Source organism: Adiantum capillus-veneris, chromosome 8 (genome assembly GCF_014529385.1).
Source record: "Adiantum capillus-veneris isolate H3 chromosome 8, ASM1452938v2, whole genome shotgun sequence".
In the NCBI taxonomy this organism is placed as follows: Eukaryota; Viridiplantae; Streptophyta; class Polypodiopsida; order Polypodiales; family Pteridaceae; genus Adiantum; species Adiantum capillus-veneris.
The window spans coordinates 30,534,666-30,556,640 of NC_140938.1; the positions used below are offsets into that span (position 1 = coordinate 30,534,666).

General features: G+C 44.2%; 1 protein-coding gene across 3 annotated transcripts in view; it reads right to left on the minus strand.

Moving 5' to 3' along the window:
* Positions 1-21,975, minus strand: part of LOC147451891 (P-loop containing nucleoside triphosphate hydrolases superfamily protein) — a 78,564-nt gene that overhangs the window by 47,765 nt on the left and 8,824 nt on the right. For all 3 annotated transcript variants that reach the window (XM_086517778.1, XM_086517777.1, XM_086517776.1), the window contains exons 2-4: positions 17,880-17,973; positions 17,045-17,158; positions 16,810-16,947 (exon numbers count right to left, since the gene is read on the minus strand). In XM_086517778.1, coding sequence (XP_086373904.1) covers positions 16,810-16,947; positions 17,045-17,158; positions 17,880-17,973 — 346 coding nt within the window. The remainder of the gene's footprint in view (positions 1-16,809; positions 16,948-17,044; positions 17,159-17,879; positions 17,974-21,975) is intronic.

A 21,975-nucleotide genomic window follows, 5' to 3' on the forward strand; every position in this document is an offset into this window, starting at 1 on the left:
CTTTTGAGATTCTATATGGTAAGCCTTTGCTTCCACCCATCCTTTTAACTAAGGATAAGATCTTTGCAGCAGATGAATTTGTCCGAGACTTGGACACAACCTACAGGCAAGTTAGGAGAGCTATTCTACGCTCTTAGGAAAAGCATAAGAAAGCTGCAGACAAGCACAGAAGGAATCTAGACTTAACAGTCGGACAGTTAGTCTTACTCAAGTTTGAGAAGGCAAGACTTAAGAAACAAGCGTATCATAAGGGGAAGGTGGTAAAACTTTCTACCCGTTATTATGGGCCGTTTAAGATCATTGAGCAAGTAAATGATGTCACGTTCCAATTAGCGCTACCGCCTAATTGGAAGATCCATAATGCTTTCCATGTCAGTTTACTCCGGCCGTATGTGGGACCGCCTCCAAGCCAGCCTAGTGCTGAGGAACCTCCTGAGGTTGAGGAAATGGAAGAAATACTCCAACCGGAGCAGATAGTTAGTCATCAGAAGCGGTCTCTCAAATCCGGAAAGATAACACGGAAGTATTTGGTTAACTTTAAGAACTATTCGAATCTAGATGCTCAGTGGATGACGCAGGAGGAATTAGCAGCTTATCCCGAGATACTGGAGGTATATGTCCAAAGCACTATAGTTGAGGTCAACTGTTTAGAAGCCAGAGGGATGTTGCTAATTGGACTATTTTCTTATTCTTAATGATTAATCTCTTTTTTAGGATATTTTATTGTGTGCACTAAGAACTGTTAAAAGATTGTAGCTACAGGAACTGCCATCAAGAATGGACAACTCTGATGTGTCATTTGATGGGTGACGGTAAACATCGCCAAGGAGTTTCCGTAAGTTCAGTGGAAAGGGCCGGGTTACGAGTGCCCCTGATGCGTCACATGATGGGTGACGGGTGCATCAGTAAGGGGGCATCCCGTAGGCTAAGGAGGAAATCCGAACTGAGTAAGAAAATACGCGTAAGAACGCAAGCACAAGAATAAAGATGGGTTCAATGAAGCTTTTTACGAAAAGCAGGAACAATCGCGGGAAGGCAGACACTTTCCCGCGAGGAATCTATGTTTGCATTGCATTCGTGCATGTGGTTGCATCCAGGGACGCCTGGGAAGTGTTGTTAAATGCATTGGTTTTAACTTATAAGGTTTTATTGAGTTTTTGGGCAGGTTCAGACCAATTTTAAAATATGCCGGCCGCCCACTCAATAAGTGGGCAGCCACTTAGAAGATAAAGCAACAAAACCAGCCAGCGAATTCTCTCTCCCTATTTCGGGTAGAACAACGCAAAAATTATATATATATATATATATAAATAAATAAAACTCTACGCGAGCAGTTATTCGTGCCGTGGCAAGGGAGCTATAAAAGCACCACATGCCCTCACTCACGGGAGGTACCAACATCAGCAAGAAAAGACTCTGCCGCAAGAGATCGCGAGACTACGAAGCACGGAAGTCGCTTTTCCCGCACAAGAGCGACAGGTATCTATTGTGGATTCGCCATACGAATTGTTGTCGCGTGTTTGTGTGGTTTGTTTTGCAGGAATCTCTCGTCTTACGGGAAGGCCCTTCACGGGAAGTACGGCTTCACGCCTGAGTCCCTTACGGGAAAGTACGGCTTCACGCCTAAGTCCCTTACAGGAAAGTACGGCTTCGCGCCTAAGTCCCTTACGGGAAGGACGGCCTTGTGCCCAAGCCCTTTACGGGAAAGCACGACCCTCGGGTCTAAGATTACAAAACGGAGGGGTTTCCTCGGGTTCTCGTGCTTGTATAAGAATTCTCCCTGAATAAAAGAATACTCTTAACAGGGGGGGGGACCAGCCCATCTTCTGGTCCCCAATACTGTGTCGATCTTCTCCCTTCTCTCCCTTTTGCAAAGTATATTATTTTTCAGATTTTCAAGTGCTCGTGTACGCTCCCGTCTTGTGACAGTTCATGCGCGATTGCCGAGGCAAGAGCCTCTTGCACAGGTACTTGATTAGCTAGTTGTTAATCCCCCACATATATAGGTGAGTTCGGAGAGATTTCACGCAAGAAATCTCGTCCGATTCAAAGGGCAAGTAGCCCTACATGTGCGGGAGCTCGAGGGCTCGCTACGGATGTGACCGGCACGCGAAATGGAGCCCAAAACAGAAAAATACAGCCTGCTGTGTATTTTTGCAGGTTTAGGGTTTTGGCCCTAATCGATCCCTAATACCCCCCGGAGGTCTGGGGAAGCGAGGGGATCGTTGTACACGTGATCTATTTTCCCGGTGCATACGGGTACTTCCCCAAACTTAGCGAGAATATGCGCATGCTGAATTCTCTGTTTTCTGCCTCACAAATGCACCCACTCATTGCGTGGGGATTTTGTCTGTGAAGCTTCCTAGTACGCCACCTTTCAAAATCCACATGTTGTATTAAATGGACAGGGAACCAATTTCCAGGCAATGCATCAAGTTTTTCCACCACCCACAGTACATCCTGGGTATTTCAGAGGTGGATCTGTTCCAAAGTATGGCTGGTTATGCGCCTAGAAACTAGCATTATATGCCAGGAACAATGTTTGGGGGTATACAAGGTATGATGCCAAACCCCATGTATGGTAGTATTGGCATGCAGCAAGGGTTTCAATGCAATCATGGCCAGTTTGGGGTGCCACAGGGCAATTTTGGCATGGCTGGTTTTTCTGGACAGCAGCCAGATATGGCACCAACAACTCAAAATGTCAATGGCCAAGGGACGCCGATGATCCCTATTACAACGCCCATGTTGCAGACACTTCCCTAGGACAATTTGGGAGTATTGGAAAATCCAAAGACATACAAAGAAGGTGGTGCAGCGGTAAAGTTTGATACCTTCAGTGGTTTCCAAGACAAGACAAAGGCTCTTACCTTCCTCTAGCAGTTTGATACAGCTTATGCAGGGGGGAATTTTACAAAGGCCTCCAATGTCAGGAAAGATGCAACCTTTTTGAAAGGAAATGCACGTTCATGGTGGTGGACGACATTTTTGATGCAAGGACAGTCACCCGCCACGTGGGTATACTTTAAGAAAATGTTTCCATCTGCGTGACTGTCAAACGAATTTGAAGCCAATGTCACGACGGATTGGCACCAACTTACTGCCGCTACTTGCAAGAGCTTAGAGGAGTACAATTGGAAGTTTTGTAAAGCGTTGCTCTCAGTAACTTCCTACAAGTTCGTGCCATTGACAGAGCAGATAGAGAAATATTGTTGCGGGCTACCTAAAGGGCTCAGAAACTATTGCACAGAACAGGGTGGCTACCCTTACTCAGCTTATGGGAGTAGGAAGAATCCGATCGAGCCGCAAGAGAAGTGATGAGATCACGCATGGCTGCCCTCTCCTACCGTCTAGCCTCCACGTCTACCTCGCGCTCCCGTCTACGAGCCTCGGCTTCGGCCGCCAATCAACGTTCCTCTTGCTCCGCCGCTTCCACACTCTCGTCGCCGTGCCTCATTCCATTCTTTCTTTACTTCTTCCTCATAGTCTGGAGGAAGGAATTGTGCATAGAACTCCTTGAAAGGAGTCCAATCTTGGGGCTTGCGTTTTTCTAGGATCAGGGTCACCCACCAACTGATGGCAGTGCCTTTCAGGTACATACTAACATGGTGAAGCTTGGATCTTTCCTTAAAGTTCTCTTCTGGAAATGCAACTTCAAATTGGCGGATGAAAGCCAAAGCTTTGTCATTATCCCGCCGTCCGTTGTAGGTGTCAAATTTTACATCTTTGTCACCTGACTTGAATGTTTTCTACTTGTGGTGCTTCTTCTTATGATGCTCCTTCTTTTTATGCTTAGACTCCTTATGGACAGGAGTCCTTTCCCTCGACTGCACTTCCTGCTGCAGCGGATTGACAAAGAACATGTCCTCTGGAGCGACTATGTCCTCCAGATCCTTCATGAAAGAAAACTGAGGAGAATCGGATCCTGCTCTTGAACCTTTGGATTAAACCGCACATCACGTTCTGGAGGTTTCTTATGTCTCTCATGCATGTGGGAGGTTCCACTTAAAGGATCTTTCTTTGGTTCTTGTGTCTGTGGGTTCTGCGTGCTTTCTCCCGACCCCATCGGCACTTTCTCCTTCCCTTTCTGGGTATGGAGAATCTTCTGGACTTCTGGATGGGAGAGAGCTTTTTGCAACTCTACCACCTGTTGTTGAAGGATAGTGAACTCTATCTCACGTCCTTCCAATTCTGCAGTCTGCCAAGAGTCATCAATCCCTTGAGAAAGACAGAGATGACCTTGCTCTGATACCATTGTCACAAAAAATAGGAAGCGTAAACTGACTTTTAATTTTGCACTTCAAATACTCAAGAGAATTGTGGAGAGAGAGAGAGAGAGAGAGAGAGAGAGAGAGAGAGAGAGAGAGAGAAGCTTGACACTTCATTGGGGACTAGAAGATGGGTTGGTCCCCCCCCATAAAGAGATTATCTTTATTTCCTAGGGAGAATCTTTACAAGCACATGAACGGGGCAACCGCCGGTCCTCTATTTCTTTCCTTGTTCAGTTCTGACTACTGACTGAGAGAGCGTTTCCACTCTCTTTCTGCTAAGAGGACTTCCCCTCTTCTACAAGTTTTGTTGGAAGCTCTCACCAGGAGAGTCTAGCTTCCAAAAAGCTTGTCGGAATCTCTCACAACCGAGAGTCCATCTTCCGCTATGTGTGGCACTTCATGCGCAATCATTCATGCATCGAACTCAAGAGAAAAAAAAGCAAAATGCACACAAACATGCTTGCTGTAATTTTCTGCACATAACCTAAAATTCTTACCAATGCGTACTCCTACGCCGAAACAGAGGCCTTCTTTGCGATGGAATCGCACCAAAACTTGCGTAGGCATAGGATAAGAAGTGTGGAGTGAAATTCTATGAGTGCTCCGCTGAAAACAGCACTAATCGAGATGATTAGGGGCTGAAAACAAAGAATTTTCAGCAGCCAAGCGCGAGAGGAAGAGAGTTTCCTACTGCTTTTCGCGATGAATCTTCCCCCGCAGCAGCTTATGATCAAGTGAAACCTTGTTCTAGGTGATAGGAGCTCTAGGACTCCGCATACACCACAAGGTGTGATTCTCAAGCTTCAATGGAGAGCTCTGGTGCATAGAGCACGCTCACTTTAGGGGGGGTAGATGAACTGCCAACCTCTAAAGAGGGGGAGAGGGTGCTCTTATAAAGCCAGCCAGAGAGAGGCGCTTGGAGATGAGGGAGGGTGAGATTGAGAGAGAGAGAGTCATTTTGCATGGGCAAGTGTGCCACTTAGTACACTTACTTTATAACTTAAAAACCTTTCAACTTTTGACTTTAAAAGTTCCTAGGCTATTAATGAAATGTGCAATTTAAGTCACAACTACACACATGAATGCTTCTTATGAAAACGTTGGCTGCTTCCCGACACAATGTTGTACCAGCACTGCTCTGGTATTACCTGTTTGAACTTGTCCGGCCATTTGACCCGGCACAAACAATTAAAATTAGTTTAACTGACTTATCCTAAGGCCTTAAAAATAATCTAGGCCGTAGGAATACTGTTCTAAGGACCCCATCTCATTCCTGTGCTCGCACTAACACGCGTAATTTTCTGAGCCTGAAATCTGAGCCTACTGTCTACCCCTTACTGAAGACCCGATTTCCCAATCACTAGGACTTAAATGTATTTTCTGCTAGGGTCTCCCTGAGGTGCTCTGGCCCAAGTTTGGGTGCACCTGAGGCCCTAGAACTGCTAGTTCTATTCTGATGTGCACACAACTAATTAGATAACTACTTTCTCGTAAATAAATTAATTATTACAAAGTCTGACATTGTTACATCAATTCCTTTGTCAACTATAAGAGCTCCTCACTACTCCTCTGACATCCTAGTGATTGGAAGAATTCGCAATCATGAGCTCTGTCACTACTGAAAATTCATTCCAATAACTAGCTTCCCTAACTTTTGGAGATAGTGGTCTTGAACGTAGGAGTGTATACCAATAAACATATGACCTCTCTTCCTTGTGACCTGAATAAGCAAAACATCTATCTCTAAAAGCCCAGGTCTAATCCTCTCCTTTGGTGTCCTCCAAGGTCCACCAAGCAAAAAACCAAGGGGTAACAGTTGCAGGTGGGGGAGGCAAGTCTGACATAGCCTCCTCTCCTGACACATGGATCTCTGAAGGACCCCCAACCTCCAAATCCGGTGCCTCTATTGAGAGACTCCACCTGGTTGTCTACAAATCGCTGAAGTGAAGGCCTTCCTGTAAAAATTGTCTCTCATCTGATGGACTGTCCTGTTGTGGCACTGATACAACAAGCACCTCTCTCCTCTTGTAGGCCACGGTACAACGCCTAGAACCACTGCTCTGCCTATGAGCATCTCTCTAACTCTGCTCCTACTGCTGCAATCTCTGTCCTAGGTCTCTATGTCTCTCTATATGTTGTTGCTGCTGCTCATTAGAGTCTCTATGTCTCGGTCTTTGTCTCTGTCTTGCTCGTGCCTGAGTGCCTTTCGGACAATCTCTGATAAGATGTCCCAAGGCATGACAATAATGGCACTTGTTCGGATGACTAGTGCCAGATAATCTCTAGAACCTAACTACATCCCACTCAAAATGGAATGACTCTAGAAATGTCCGCCTGGAGTAGTGGAGTTTTACCAAACACCGAGCAAAGTTTTTCGAGCAACCTATAGTCCGAGCGAGTCTCTTAATTGGTGAGCCTCCTATATAATACCATTATGCTTTTACGCTTCCCATCAGCCTATGTAAACATTTTGTTGGTAAGGTCACACGAGACCTCCCTCTAAGTCCCAGCCTCTTGCAACATTTATAGTTCATGATGGCTTACCTTTGGACGATTGTGAGCTACAATTAGTCCTACACATCGTTAACAAAAATTTGAGATGTATTGTATTTCTAACAAGCTAAACTTGAGAAAATCCAAAGGCTAGATTTGGGCTTTCGATTAGGAAACCATTCAAATTTTACAAGTGTTAGTGTAAAAGTCAGCTAATGCTTTAAATTTAACCTTAAATTGGGAGGATTTCAAACAGTATTTATAAAAGCTGGTGGTGTACTTTATTCTTAATGGCCTCAATTGAGAAATCCCGACTGTTGCCCTTGAGAAAAGTGCTAAAAATTTACGAGTTTTAGTGTAAAACCGGGAAAATGCTTCAGGTTTTAACTTAAAACTCGAAGCGTTTCAAGTGTGCCTTTTCTATATCAATGGGGAATGTGCCTTCTTTTGACCCTGTAATTTTGAAGTATTCCCTTTTTCAAATTGGTTGATTTTTTCTTTTGGGAAAATTCTAGAACTACCACAATAGTTTTAATGAAAACTATCTTTAGGAGCATGCACCGGCGCGCTCAGCTAAAGTGAGAGCACGTGATAGAGAGAGAGAGAGAGAGAGAGAGAGAGAGAGAGAGAGAGAGAGAGAGAGAGAGAGGGAGGGAGAGAGGGAGTGTGTGTGTGTGTGTGTGATAATTTCAACATGACTCGAGAAAAGCTAGGTTCAGTTTATCCAAGCCTCCTCAAGCGTGCTTTTGGGGGGGGGGGGGGGGGGGGATTCTCAAAAATAAGGGAGAAGGTTAGTGAAACCTTCTCAAATTTTTGCCTAGAAGGTTTTAAAGCATGTTCACTTCAATCGCAAAAGGAAAAGAATAAGCTCTATATACCTTGAGCAAGCTTATACATATATACATATATATAAGGAGTGCAGGCCTCAGCGGGACTCCATATTCAAATGTTTTTTCAAAGTAATTGTCCAATGGCAAGAGGCTGACAAATTAGAATGCTTTAGAATCCTTCAATCTAGATAACGTACACTATGTGTGTGCATGTGTGTTTTCTCATGTGCCTCGAGAGGCGTTCACAAGATGCAGTTGCAACAAATCTACACACTAGCAAGTTACGACAGAACGTGAGGCGATGTCCCCCTCACAAAAAAAAAAAAAACTCTTGCAAGTTCCATCCTCTAGTTTGAATAAACCTGCTCGTATCAAGGTTTTCTTCCTCAAACCTTAATTTAAAAAGGTTCTTTTATTCTTTTATGCTAGGCGTATTGAGTTACTACCGCCCTTGTGTGAACAGGAGAGTGGAATGTAGTGTTCGAGAAAAGTTTACCTCAGCTTAGCCTTATAATAGAGAAGGAGAAAATCCACTTGAAAAGTTTAAGAAAATAGAGTTAAATTGCAAAAAATATAGGTTAAATTTACTCAATGGATTTACCCAAACACTGGTGGAATGCAAGGATAGGGGACTCGTCAAAAACTGGCTCTCCTTGCACTCAGCATTGGTCATGCGTTGCCAACTTCCCAGCACACCCGTGTTGCAGCTCATCTTCCCCAGCAATTTGTATTCGGCAGTGTTTCTATCGCGACACATGGCTTCCATCTAAACTGCCTTCAAGGGTGCACGCCGGCGTGTGTGGAGAGAGAGAGAGAGAGAGAGAGAGAGAGAGAGAGAGAGATGAAATGAAATGAAATGATATATTAACGTCTTCAAAAGGCCAAAATGACCTATGAGACCATCAGATACAAAGTGGTGAATCTAATACAATGTCTGAAGTACAAGTACAAAAAGTACTGAATGTAAAAAATGAAAACTGAAAATGAAGTGTGAAATGTGAAATGTGAAAATGTAGAATAGGCCCTCAATGACACTCTGGGTGTCGTGCTAGAATGCCTCTGATCCTCTGCTGGAGTCTCCGTCGATGGAGTGTGCTCCTGTGTCTCGGTCGTGGTCGTCTCGATCTCCCGAGCTCAGTCGCCCTGTCAATGAGGGTGCCTTTGGTATGAATGTGGGTACAACCCTGTGCTCTAGTATATCTGCCTCTATGTGTATCCCATAGACTATGCATAAAGGACACTGATATGGTAAGAGCCTCAATCTCTATAGGAGGGGCGGCTACCTCCGCTCGAATAATCGCATGTGGTACGGAGGCCTTGGCTCTAATCATCCGGGATATCATAAATACCAAGGGTCTCTCCATGCTCCTCCAACTGTCATGATTCACGGATGGTCCCCAAACCTGGACCCCATAAAGCAAAGCTGAAGCAACCAAAGTATCAAAGAGCCATAGCTTTGTTCGTGGTTCTTGAAACTGAACCTGCGAACACATCCTCTCTAGCCCTCCCAATGCCGCATAGGCTCTGGAAAATCTAGTCTTTGCTGCTCTCCTCAGAGTAAGCCTCGGTCCCGTGAATACCACCCCCCGATATGTATATTCATCTGTATACTCCACAGTGTCCTGACCATATACGAGTGTAGGTGCCGATCTCTTGACCCACTCTGGTGTGGTGTTAAACACCATAACCTTGGTTTTACCAAGGTTCACAGACAATCCACTATCCTCTGCAAAGCTGTGCAATGCATCCAACTGTCTCTGCATGCCCTCTGGTGACTCTGATATCAACACAATATCCTCAGCATATAATAATAAAGGGATCCATGTCCCTGCTAGCTGAGCGCCTCTGTCGCCCTCTCTGTCAATGTAGTCAGAGACCTCATCTACATACATACCAAAAAAGTGTAGGGGACAAAGGACACCCTTGTTTCACTCCAATAGTGGAATGAACAATGTCAGAAATCCCCTCAAGAGTGTGTACCTGGCCAGTCACTGAGCCGTATAAAGCCATGATCCCCCATATGATCTCTGTGGGTACTCCCAACTTCAATAGCCTGCGCATCAATCTGGCCCTCAGCATTGTGTCAAATGCTTTGCGGAAGTCCACAAAGCAACAATGCATCTGTCTCCCATGTGCCCGACCCTCCTCAATAATGGCTCTGAGTGTAAGAATATGGTCCAAAGTGGAGAAACCCCTCCTGAATCCAGCCTGTCCTGCTACTCGTATGCCCTCATTTTTTGCCCATTTACTCAGTTTCTGTTCAAGAATGGATGCATACAACCGTGCCAATGTGTGCCCTATCATAATAGTACGGTAGTTCCCTGGCACCGTGGGGTCCCCTACCTTGAAGAGAGGTACAATAGTAGATAATCTCCAAGACTCGGGTAGTCCCTCACACATGACACGGTTAAACAACCGCGCAAGAACCTCTGACAATAAATCTCTAGCATGTATCAAGTGCTCTGCCACCAAACCATCCTAATCATATGCTCTCCTAGTCCTCATCCTGTCAATGGCGTTCTTCACCATCTCAGTGGTAAAGAAGGTACTAGTGGCTAGTGGTAAAGAAGGTACTAGTGGCTAGACATGGCTCTAGAGGGTCTGGTAATGGTGGTTGCCCAGGTACTGTATATAATGATGCTGCATACTGACCCCAAATCTCGGGAGAAGTAATCACTGGAGGAGGTGAGTGCCCATGGAAGAGACGCCAGGCCTCACCTGAATCTCGACTCAAAAAGAGCTGATACAAATCATGTTCCATCTGGGTTAAAAAGGCCCGCTTCTTCCGTCGCACTAAATGCCGAAGGGCAATCCGAGACTATCTATATGTAATGACTCCAAGTATAAGCTCGCTCTGAATCTGAACTCTCATCTCTCTGCACTCCTCATCATACCAACTATTCTAAGGCATGTTCCCAGAACGTCTTCTCTGATCTGGTTGAGTGTGTGGGTATGCCTCTGTTGCTGCCCCATGCAAGGTCTCTGTCAATAGAGTGGTGATCTCCTGCACGGTATATACAGGCTCGGCTGCCCACATCCGCCTGTAAATCTCCTCCACATAAACTGAGTCCGTCTCTAGTGTAAAAGTAGACCGTGTGTGTGCAATCCTCCGTGGTGTCTGAGAGGCACTATACTGGAAAGAGACTGAAAAAGTCAGGAGAGCATGGTCCGCTGCTACTCCAACAGGTCTAGGTCCCACACTGAGATCCTGAACACTAGAGATGAATCTCGGTGAAGTCATGACATAGTCCATTGTACTGGCCCCATGTCTATGTGGAAAGCATGTGAATCCCCCAGACGAAGGAAAAATCTCTAGATCATTAAGTATGGCCAAACCATGTGTAGTCGTCATCTCCATGAAATATCTCCCATACTCTGTGTGCTCTCTATCCTGTGAGTGTCTGTCAAGCCCCATCTCCGATATATCCATCTCTCTAAGCATCTCCTCAGAGGTATCATAAAATACCGTTTGGGAGTTGGCCATCCTGGCATTAAAGTCTCCCAAGAGAATGATATCTCCATCTCTAGAGAACTCCCATAGGTCATCATCAAGTATAGAGAAAGGGGATTGCCCTCTAGGTGAGGTATAGACTGATGTGCTAGGGGGAAAGTAACATATAGCAATGTATAAGAATCTGCCCGTCTTAGCTCTCAGTCTCACCCACATGTATCTCGCCTAGTCATCTCTCCGAACAATCTGTAATAGCGACTACAACTCCTCCCTGAATAAGACTGCTACCCCTCCAGAACCTCGACTCCAATGCTGGGAACTAGTGTCTAGCCGACAAGCTGTCATCCCCGACGGTTTGTATTCGGCAGCGTTTCTATTGCGATACCTAGCTGCCATCTAACTGCCTTCAAGGGTGCACGTTGGTGTGTGATGCTAGAGAGAGAGAGAGAGAGAGAGAGAGGCTCTCGTGGCGGTTTGTGTATTCTGCAACGTTTTTGCCGCAACACCTGGTTGGCATCTAAATTGCCTTCAAGAATGGCACGTCGGCGTGCAGCGGTAGAGAGAGAGAGAAAGAAAGGAGGAGGCGGCATTGGGCAAGCAGAAGCAGAAGAAATGGAGCAAGGGAAAGCATAAGGAGAAGGTCCACAATATTATGGTTTTGTTTGATGAGGTTACCATAAGCTTCTTTTTGATGTTCCAAAGTACAAACTTATTACCCCATCCATCCTGTCAAATCGACTAAGGATGAATGGGTCACTTTCTTGCAAAGCTATTAGGGACTTGATGGCCATAGGCACCATATTTAGGCTTGTAGCTACTCATCAATGTTCAGGAAAAATCATTTTTTGAAACATACAAAAAAAAATTCCTTGACTTTCTGAAGAAAGTTTTTTAGCAAATTAGGTTATCTTTTTGAGTTTTTGCACTACTTTTCTCTATTTTGGGGCGGAATTTCTCCTTGTCCTCTTGCTCTCAACCGGCATTTTTGGAATTGAAAACGGCACGATATTAAGCTGAGACACGTTTTTCTGAATCGACGAGGAGAGTTGAACTCAAGACCTTTTATTCAAGAGGAAAATGGCATAACCAATCTACCACACTTGGGTGATTGAAAAGCTAAAAACAAGAGAATTTTAATGTCGTAGGAAACTATCCCAAGAGACCTTAAAGATCTATCCGACGAGGAGAGTTGAACCTACCTTGAACAGTAAACTGCCATAAACTGAGAGAGAGAGAGAGAGAGAACCTGCCCTTGAACTGCCATAAAGTGCGCACACCGGCGCGCTTTTTGTGCGAGAGAGAGAGAGAGAGAGAGAGAGAGAGAGAGAGAGAGAGATTACGTCTTGCTGACAGCGGCGGTACAAAGCAGGTTATGGATCAGCCCACGCCATCTCATTTTCCCTTTGACTTTTGCAGGACGACGGCCCTTTGCTTCTCTTCCTGCGCAATGAATGCCTATGCGGTCCTACGAACAAGACTATGCAAGGGCATTAGTAGGATCTTTCCCTCGGTCCTGCGGCCACCTTCACTTGCTTTTTCAAGTCTGAGGACCTCCCGTTCGATAGTTCGTCGCCTGCAGGAAACAAGTATGATTCGGATTGGTAGTGTAGATACATTGATGGATCTCATTAATCTATTCCATGCAGTTGGCAAACGTGAGGGTCTGATAAACAAAAGCATATGCAGCTTGTTTACCACGCAATACAGAATAAAGAAATGCATTCAAGCCAGGATTAAGAGAGAGCATGTGATAGAGATAAAAATCGAGATTAGCCAGAGAGAGTATGCCTAAAAAAAGGCAAGGACAGGAAGGAGAAGGATGGGGAAGGTGGTGGACTTGGGTCGACACTGCAATGTGGGAGGTTTGGTTTGTGCATGGGCAGCAGTAGAGCTGTCCTTCAAGCCATGGCTGAAGCAGGTAGGGCAAGAATCAAGAAGTCTCCTGATCTCGACTATGATGTCAATGACAAGCTTGACAACAGCAACAATGCCACCTCCCCTATCCCTCCTCAACCTAATGACAAAAACCCACAATCCAAGAAGGCTGCACCCGCAGATGATGATCCTGCTTATTGAGCCTAGTGCAATAATTCAATGTTGTTCTTCATTCACAGGGGGTTCCATAATTCTTTGGCAAGCCTAAAACGTCCGAATTTTGTGGCCTTTGTTGCCACAACCAGCTACTGTCATCAGACATTCCTAAGTTGAGGAAGCTGCCTTTTGACAAATCACGCCCTCCACTTCTTTGTTGGTGTTGGAAATTGGAATCATGGGTAACTTTGTACTTTAATTGTTCAAGAACTTTTTGTCTTACGTATATAAGTATCGGTGCAATTTGTTTTAAAAAAGAGAGAGAGAGGGAGAGAGAGAAATTGAGTGTGTGTGTGTGTGTGTGTGTGTGTGTTTTCTCATGTGCCTTGAACTACCGTCAAGGGCGCACACCGACATGTGGTGCTAGAAAGAGAGAGAGAGAGTCTCCAACATGACACTGAAAGAAGAGCAACAATATGCCAGTGACTTGCCAGGATGTATGCCGCATGCGGATCCACCAAGAAGATTCTGAAAGATTTACACTATCATCGAGATTATTCATTCCCATAGTGATCGTGATAACACAATCTCAACACAGTGAGCTTTGAAGGTAGGAGGTGTTATAGTTTTGGAATGATATGTGGCTTCATGAAGAATCTCCACTAGCTTCACGAAGGCATTGCAAGTGGTGAATCCTAAGGGGCACAGGGCAAAAGAATAAACAATCCAAAGGGGCACAATTGGCACAAAGGGTGAAGAATCCTAAGGGGCATAAGTCGTAAGAGAGGGAAGAATCCAAAGGGATACAAATTAATTCCATAGCTATATCTCCTAGCAGATGGTGTCTCTTGCTAGTGTTAGCAGATGGGAAAGCACTATGTGCATGGCTACATCACAACAAATAAGGGGGGTGCCCCACAATCACTGTGATGGTCCCCTCTCCTTGCAACCAGCCTACAGATGACCTACTCCTACAAATATGACGAAGGCATCAAACGAAAGCTTGATGAAAATCAAAGATTGTTTACCTACTCTACACGCATGGTCAAGTCGTGCATCTTGAGCCCTTGATCAACCTCCAAACTGGAGGAAAGTTCAAGCTAAAAGTAGACACCTACGAGTTGGAATTACAACACTCTAGCTAGATTTTGAGCATGGTTTGAAGAATAAGAAAACTAGGAATGCTTCAAATTTTGACCTAACAGTCGATTAGTTTTTAGTATGCCCTTATTTTCTTCAATACAAAAGTGTTTTTGGCAAGCCCTGGTTGGGACGCCATCTGAAAACAAAACAGGAAATTAGAAACAGTCAAAGTAGAGCTCGTAATGACCGGGGGGAGCTCATCCAAGTCATAGGCAACTCAAAGAGACAATTGGAGAGAAGTCTTGATGAAGAAAACATACTCTACTTGAATCTGCTGAAACGTAAGAAAATTGCGTGCTCTCCACACTGTCCATAACACCCAGAATCTAAACCAGCCGAAAAAGTATGCATACGGCCGAAGCAATGGCGGAAGCACTCCAAAGATCCAGAACGATCTACCGAACTGCATGCCAGGGAAACGTGTGCGAAGGGCTGCAGAGATGCAATCCACAAACTGTTGCGTACGAGAACAAGACCACAATAATCATCGAATGTTCTCAATGGCTGCACCACAGCGACACATTGCAACGAGGCCAATCTTCGAGATCGCAAAAATTTGCCAGTCGAGAGAACCCCAACAATGCATCTCCACATAAACAGTCGCTCTTTCGAAGGAAGCTTAGCATGCCACACTTTCATAACTTTACTTTGTCACCATGTAACACTCTTGTTCATACTCCATACCTTATTACATTGTTGTTGAATCCAGGAAGATGACTGCAAAATGGCAATACACTTTCTCTACATAAATTGAACGCATCGAAGAACCAACGTAGATCCAATCACAAATTCGATTCTCGGCAACCAGTGGCGAAGCAAAAGATACCAAATCAACCAAATCCTTAATGGTGCCCCACATGCACCTGTAGTGCATCCCAAGCCCGAAGGTAAGAGCAGCCTGTCTGAATGAGAGCGCCTATCCATCAACGTTGAACAAGAGTTTGATCAAAAACTCAACTCCAATGTAAACTCTCCAATCGGAGTGAGTTTCCACAAGCCTCATCTCTAAGTTTCCAATCCGCTACAAGACTGGAAGCAAAGGGGCATCCAGGTATTGTGGCTTCAAACTTACCAAAAACCAGATCCCAATACGACGGCTGCCAATGACCAAAGGCCGGTGTAGAAACCGCATGAGAGCACAGAAATACAAACATCTGCGTCAACGGCTGCTTTTGCTCAATCAGCAATAACAACAAAGTAGCCTTTCTTGTTGTACCATGATAACACAAATGCAGAATATTCAGACCACCACAACGCTTTGGAGTACATAACTTATCCATCGAGAGCAAACGCAGGCCTTTTTCTAGGAACTAGACCAGAAGTGCTCCAGAATCTCAAACATGAAGGCGCGAAGACAACAGGGTGGCCAATGCAACATCGGCTGGAAAAATTGCATGGATGTTACCAAGATGGACTGCACTATTCAAAGTCCTACATGTAGCGGCCAAGTAGACAATTTCCAATAGTGTAATTTAGACCTCAATTTATTCTTGACCCAATCCAACAATTTTGCATTGTTAACTGACCAAGCCATTGGATAGGCCAAGATGCCTCACAATTTGATCAGGCTTCACTATCTCACTTGGCCATAATACAGAGTGCCAATCCATTTGATGCAATGGTAACAATTTAGATTTGCCAAAACATGCAATCATCCGCATACGCTTGCGCCACAAAATGATCACGAGATAGCAGTTCCAATCCATGTAAATGGCCAGATGTCGTTAAGGAGTCCAGATACAACAACAGGGGATGTGTAGCAATAGCATACAACATAGCACTCAAAGGGCATCCCTGCCTGACCGATCTACCAAGATCCCATAACAGAGTCAACTCACCATCAAGAATTCCAGCAAACTGACTATGCTCATAGAGATTTCACACACACACACACACACACACACACACACGTGCGCACAGGTTTTCTTAATACATGTCATACAAGTTTCAGTTTTTCTTTGCATAACTCAGAGACGTTTTTTTAATTTTCTTGGCACACACCTCTCTCTCCCCCCTCATACACCCAAATTAACATACACACCCACACACAGCCCCGGCATATCGCATTGGGCATGCTCCTTCCTGAGCACGATGATCCATGCAGGGTAATTGCATGACCCCAAGGCCGAGGAAGCCATGCACAATGACTACCATGGAGTCAAGGGTGGATAACATAGAAAAAATACTAGCTGTCTATGAAAGAATTTAGAAACCATAATGCAAGGGACGCCACACTTGCAGCAAGCATCACATAAAGGGGGAGAAGAGTAAATATATTGTGCATCTATAGGAGTCTCAAAAGAAGTAGTAGATATTGACTAGGTTTTTATAAGAACAGTGTAGGTCACAATTGAGAAACCTAAAGGTTGATTGCTTATATGCATGCTGAAAGCGGATGGTTTAGCCCTGTGAATCTCAAATTGAGATAGCACTACAGGATTTTCTTTAGACACTGTCAATGCTTCATAATGCCTCATAAAGAGCATTCCAGATACTTCTGTAGTATGAGCCACATACTCCACCAAAAAATGTAAGACTTCAAGGGTAATATGGGTGGACTAGATAGCGTGAGTAGCAGATGCCTGTATACCTTAAGCCAGCTTTTTTGCCTGCTTAATGATCCACCATCAAGTAATGACATAATATTTAGAGTCTCCCTACTGGTCGTAGTTGTGGTGTTGTCCTCCAGATCACTTAGCTTACCTAACTTCCGAGCCTCCCGTACTACCTGAAAGTAAAATGAACGCAATAATAAGCACCTCATCATGTTCTTACGGCTTGCATAGCCCCAAAAAAGATATTAAGAGCCCACCACTACTTTGCACCTGCATGCCCAACTCCCTGGTAGGAACTACCACAATGGCTTGAACTGCTGCTCTGGTCTTTTTTACTTTTGCTAGTATGGCAAAAAGATAGCACAGTGTTTTTCCAGATCCTGTCTGCAAGACATCGAGAAAGTAGCTCCTTTAAACAACCTGAACTTCATGAAAGCAGTGTTACAATAACCAACAAAAACTGTGCCTCGAAAAGAAATGAACAAAAAAAATCAGTAAAATCAAACATCGCAAAGTCATTCGCTGATGCTGAAGATAAAATGACACAAATCTCACTACCACACTGCAAAAGGCAAGGAAAGATGAGGGTTGCATTCATGACAATCAAATCGTACAAGAACCATAAGATTTGATGGAAGCTCAAGACAAAGTTCATGCATTCATTTCCAGGCATTTGCAGATTTTTCGTTCAGTATTGGTTCTTCCAATGCCAGCACTGGGATAATCATGAGCCTACTCTCAATTTCTCACACCAGTTTTGTGAACAATGACAACTACAAGGCAATCTGCTTTCATTATACATTGATAGTATCTGGACTTAACGCTGACATACATGAATTTATTCTAGCTCTGTCTAGTAAAGTTCTCTATGCTGACCAGGCTATCTTGATTCTTATCAGGGAAAAGACATATTTTGCTGACCCCTGCACATCTTTCATCTGGTGCACAAATACTGAAGTGCTGCCAGCTTTGAAATTGGTCAATGCTTGATGATACACCTGTTCCTGAACTTACCCTCTTCAAGACCTAGCACAAGGGTGACAAGATTGCTCCTGCAGTTGTGACCATCTCCACTAATATGATATCAAAGATCAGTTAGCAATACCTGGGATTGAAGTATGCAATCTTGCCCTGCCAGAAGTGCCGGCAATGCTTCAGCTTGTACATTTGTCGGGTGAATGAAACCCAGCTGTTCCGCCCTGGACAAAAGGACAATAAAATACAATAAGCTAGTATACACAGGAGTAAATACAAGACTTGAAGCCAACACATGGCCATCTAAGGCTACACAAGCCACTCTAATCTCTCCTCTTCCTCTTCCCTTTGCTCCCTCCTGTTTGCTATCTTTCATGCCTTTATTTTGTCCCCAAAAACATCCTTTTTTCTTAGAAGACATAACCTTACTAACCTTTGCCAAACACATATCCACATGCAGTGGAAGACTGGTGCTCGCAAGCACACGAGGGACAAACCAAGGAAGGAGAGGAAGGGGAGGGGGACAAGGTGCTCCCAGGTAAAGCGACTGAATAACTGCAAGGGCGTCATTTCAACAACCTGCATCTAGTCGGAGCATGTCGTAGAGCGATACTTGCTGAAAGGTATTCTTCAAGATAATTTCGGCTGTAGGTTTTTCTCTTTGGATCAGTGCATACTACATATTGTCACGTCATCAATAGCATCGGGACCATGGAGCATAGGTGGCACGCGCAGGTAGGGTGCCTAGTGCACACTGCTCGTGCATAGCTTGGGGGTGGAGTCCACACGGAATCTCAGGAGGCCTAGGATGGCCATACAGGTGTGTAGCCCGCCCGGCACACCAAAGCCTTGGGTCTTGTCCGGCCAAGAGTAAACGGGGAGGGCCTATTTTATAAAGAGGACTCCTATGGTTGGGTGGTAATTCAGAAGCAATGCTCCTATGCAGAGAGTACACTCTAGAGCTCTTCAAGAGAGGGGTATGATGCCCACGTTTCACTGGTATCAAAGCAGATTGTAGGTGCCAACCCTTGTGGAAGAGTAGGAGCAAGGCTCCGCTGTAGTTGTCACAATCTCTTTAGGTAGTAGCAATCCTTGTCTTCATGTCCACATTTTTCACACAGGTGGCAATAAGCCCGAAGGGGGCATTCGTGTGGAGGATGCCCTGGAGAGCTACATGAGCTACACCAGACCACAGCCTTGAGCTCCTGTTGAGCCTTGGGCTCTTCTAGCTTGCTTTATTTTAATTCCTTTATGTCACTTGGGCCCCATCGAACGGGGTCCCATAAGTTGGTAGGACTTCTTCTTCTTCTTCTATTGTTGTTTGTTCTTCTTAGGTTTAGGCCCCTTTTCTGTTATATGAAGGTTGGCTCTGTTCTTCAGTGACTTGACACGTCAGCAGTTTGTGACGACAACAATATATAGTTTTGGTAGACACACAACCGAAAGAATAGATTTGGGTTTTTTCTCATGCAAAAAAATTGATATTTTCTTTTTTTCTTTTTTTCTTTCCCCAAGCTTCAAGACAATGGGCACTCGATCTCTCTATCTCTAACTTCCTTTATCGCTCTAATTGTATACGTGTCTATGCATATTTGAGAGTGTGTGCATGTGTAGAAAGAAATAAATGTATATGTATGTATGTGCATGTACCTATACTTACTGATACGTGCATTCACATACCTATATATTTGCGCTTATGAATATAGATGTGGGCGTGCTTTGTGTACAGACACGCATACATATACATGTACACATATGTGTATCTGTGTTTGTATTACATATATTTATGAAATAAAAACTATATATATACACATTATTACAAAACACGTTTCACTTTTTTCTTGCTCTGAAACAAAATGTTTCAAAACCTTAAAACCCTGAAATGGACAAAACCTTGAGATGTTTTATGTCACACTATCCGCAATCAACTTGGATCTGGTAGATTTGGTTTCCTATCGCCAAATTCTTCTGCTTGTGTGGTCCAGCTTCACCCTCATCCAGCTTGGTCTAGTCCATCTTCGACTCGTCCAGCTAGGTCTAGCTGGTCTAGTCTCTCAAGCCTCTATCTAGCAGGAGTGGTCTAGCCAGATCTAGCCTGGTCTAGTCGATTATGGTCCAATATTCTAGACTATCCAGCAAGTTCAAGGGTCTTTGCGCCTAGAGCTTGGCTGGGTACACACACACAGACTTGCGCAGCAACTGATGACGTGGCAGTTGAATGGACAGCCCGAAAATTACGCTGACGTGCTGACGTGTGGCAGCCTGTATGGATTTCCGCGATTTGCGTTGCTGACGTGGCAGTTGTTTGGATTTCCGTAAATTACGCTGGCAATTTTTTTTGGGCATTGCTTTTGGACCACATGCTTTTGAGTTTGAAGGCTTTTCATGTAAACTGGTTTCGGGCCTAGGGCCTTTAAATATGAGGCCATGGGCTCATTCTCTGGCATGCTTCCTGGAGAAGGTGCAAAGTCTAGAGTACCAGCTTGTACTGAGATAATGCAATATAAAGAAATACCGAAAGGGGCGCCAAGGTTTGGGGCCAATACTCTCTGGGGTGGAATTCCATCACTCCGTGTCTGGGGTGGAATTCCGATACTCCGTCTCTCTCTCTCTCTCTCTCTCTCTCTCTCTCTCTCTCTCTCTCTCTCTCTCTCTCTCTCTCTCTCTCTCTCTCTCTCTCTCTCTCTCTCAGTTCAGTTGTTATTGAAGTGCTCAAAGTCTGTTCAGTCTGTTCTTTTCTATTGGCACGCGGTGCCCGTCTTGTGACAGTCGTATCATTATGTCACTAAATAGTATCCAAAACTAGTGAATACAAAGCCCTTGGTACAAAGGTTGAAACCTCAAAATCTCGATTGTTTCAACAAGAATCGCAATTCGGCTGTATTACTGAAATGTTTCAAGGTTTTGAGGTTTCAGGGTTTCAGAGCTACGAAACCTGTGACCTAAAGCAAGTTTCGTATTTTGGCCGTCTCGTCAAAACGTTTCACAAGTTTCATGGTTTAAGAGCTATGAATCACGTTTTTATCACATTAATTGCGGAACATAAATCCGAATAGTTCAAGCACAATGTTCTACCAAGGGGGAAGACAAAGAGGTAGAAGAAAGAAAATCCAAGAAGGCACGAGCAAGAATAAGTACCTTAAACACAACTTAGTCACTTATGATATTTGCACAATCTCTTAGTAACCTTCTTTTCAGTTATAAAAAGACAGATATTAAAAACATACAAACTTTTAATTTGTACAAGGTAGAAAAGTTGCATGATTTGCAAGCACTTTTTGAAAAAGGTTACAAATCAGGCTTGAACAAGTATAGGATCGAGACAGTTGACTATGGAATGAAATTCTAGATTGAAGACAGATTCTTTTGAAAGGGTCAAGACAAATTCTAGATTGTGATCAAGTGAAAATAATTCACCTAGTGAGATACTTGTATTTATCATTCAAGATAGGTTCAGAGAGGGATCTTCTAGATTTTTATTTGAAAGCAGCCAGAAGGGTTCCTCGAAGTTTGGGCTGGAGGGGGACGAGCTGGCAAATAGTCCTCGATGGGAAAAGATCTTGTCTTTGAATCTATAGATTTCAAGAGCTTCTCTATGTATAGCTCACTCCACGTATTCAGTCGTTGAGTCTTTGTGCAATGTTATCTGTTGCATAGAAAGCCACTCCAGTCTCCATAACAAACGAAAGGATTGTGATTAGAAGTCTTACGGTTATGTGTTTTTAGCATAATCATGGGTATTGTGGCTGACGGTAAAGCCTTATATGAGAAGAATGGTTGTAGCATTTTGTCTCAAGAAAACTCACCACTGCACCAGTGAGGTGATTTTATTTCATCAGTGACATCTATATAAGGGCATTACCGTCCATCTCTTGTCCTTTAGTTGTTGCCGACAGACTTCTAAGAGACTGTTCCTGAATTCACCATTCCTTCGCCCTTTTCTTGAATTTTGGCATCAACTAAGATTTACTTCTAATTTAAGATTTCTCCCAATCTCGATTCTTATCTCGGGTCTGAGCTATTCATTACTCGACCAAAATTTACTTCAATTTTAAGATTTCTCCCGATGCTTGAATCTGAGCTGCTCATTACTCGCTTGAAGCAGTGCCATTTTGTCTCACATGAGCTTGAAGTTTGGAACATACCCCTCTCTTAGATCGTACACTAACGTAGCACCACATACCAGTAGACAATGTTAGCATGCCATATGCATAATGTGTCGAAGT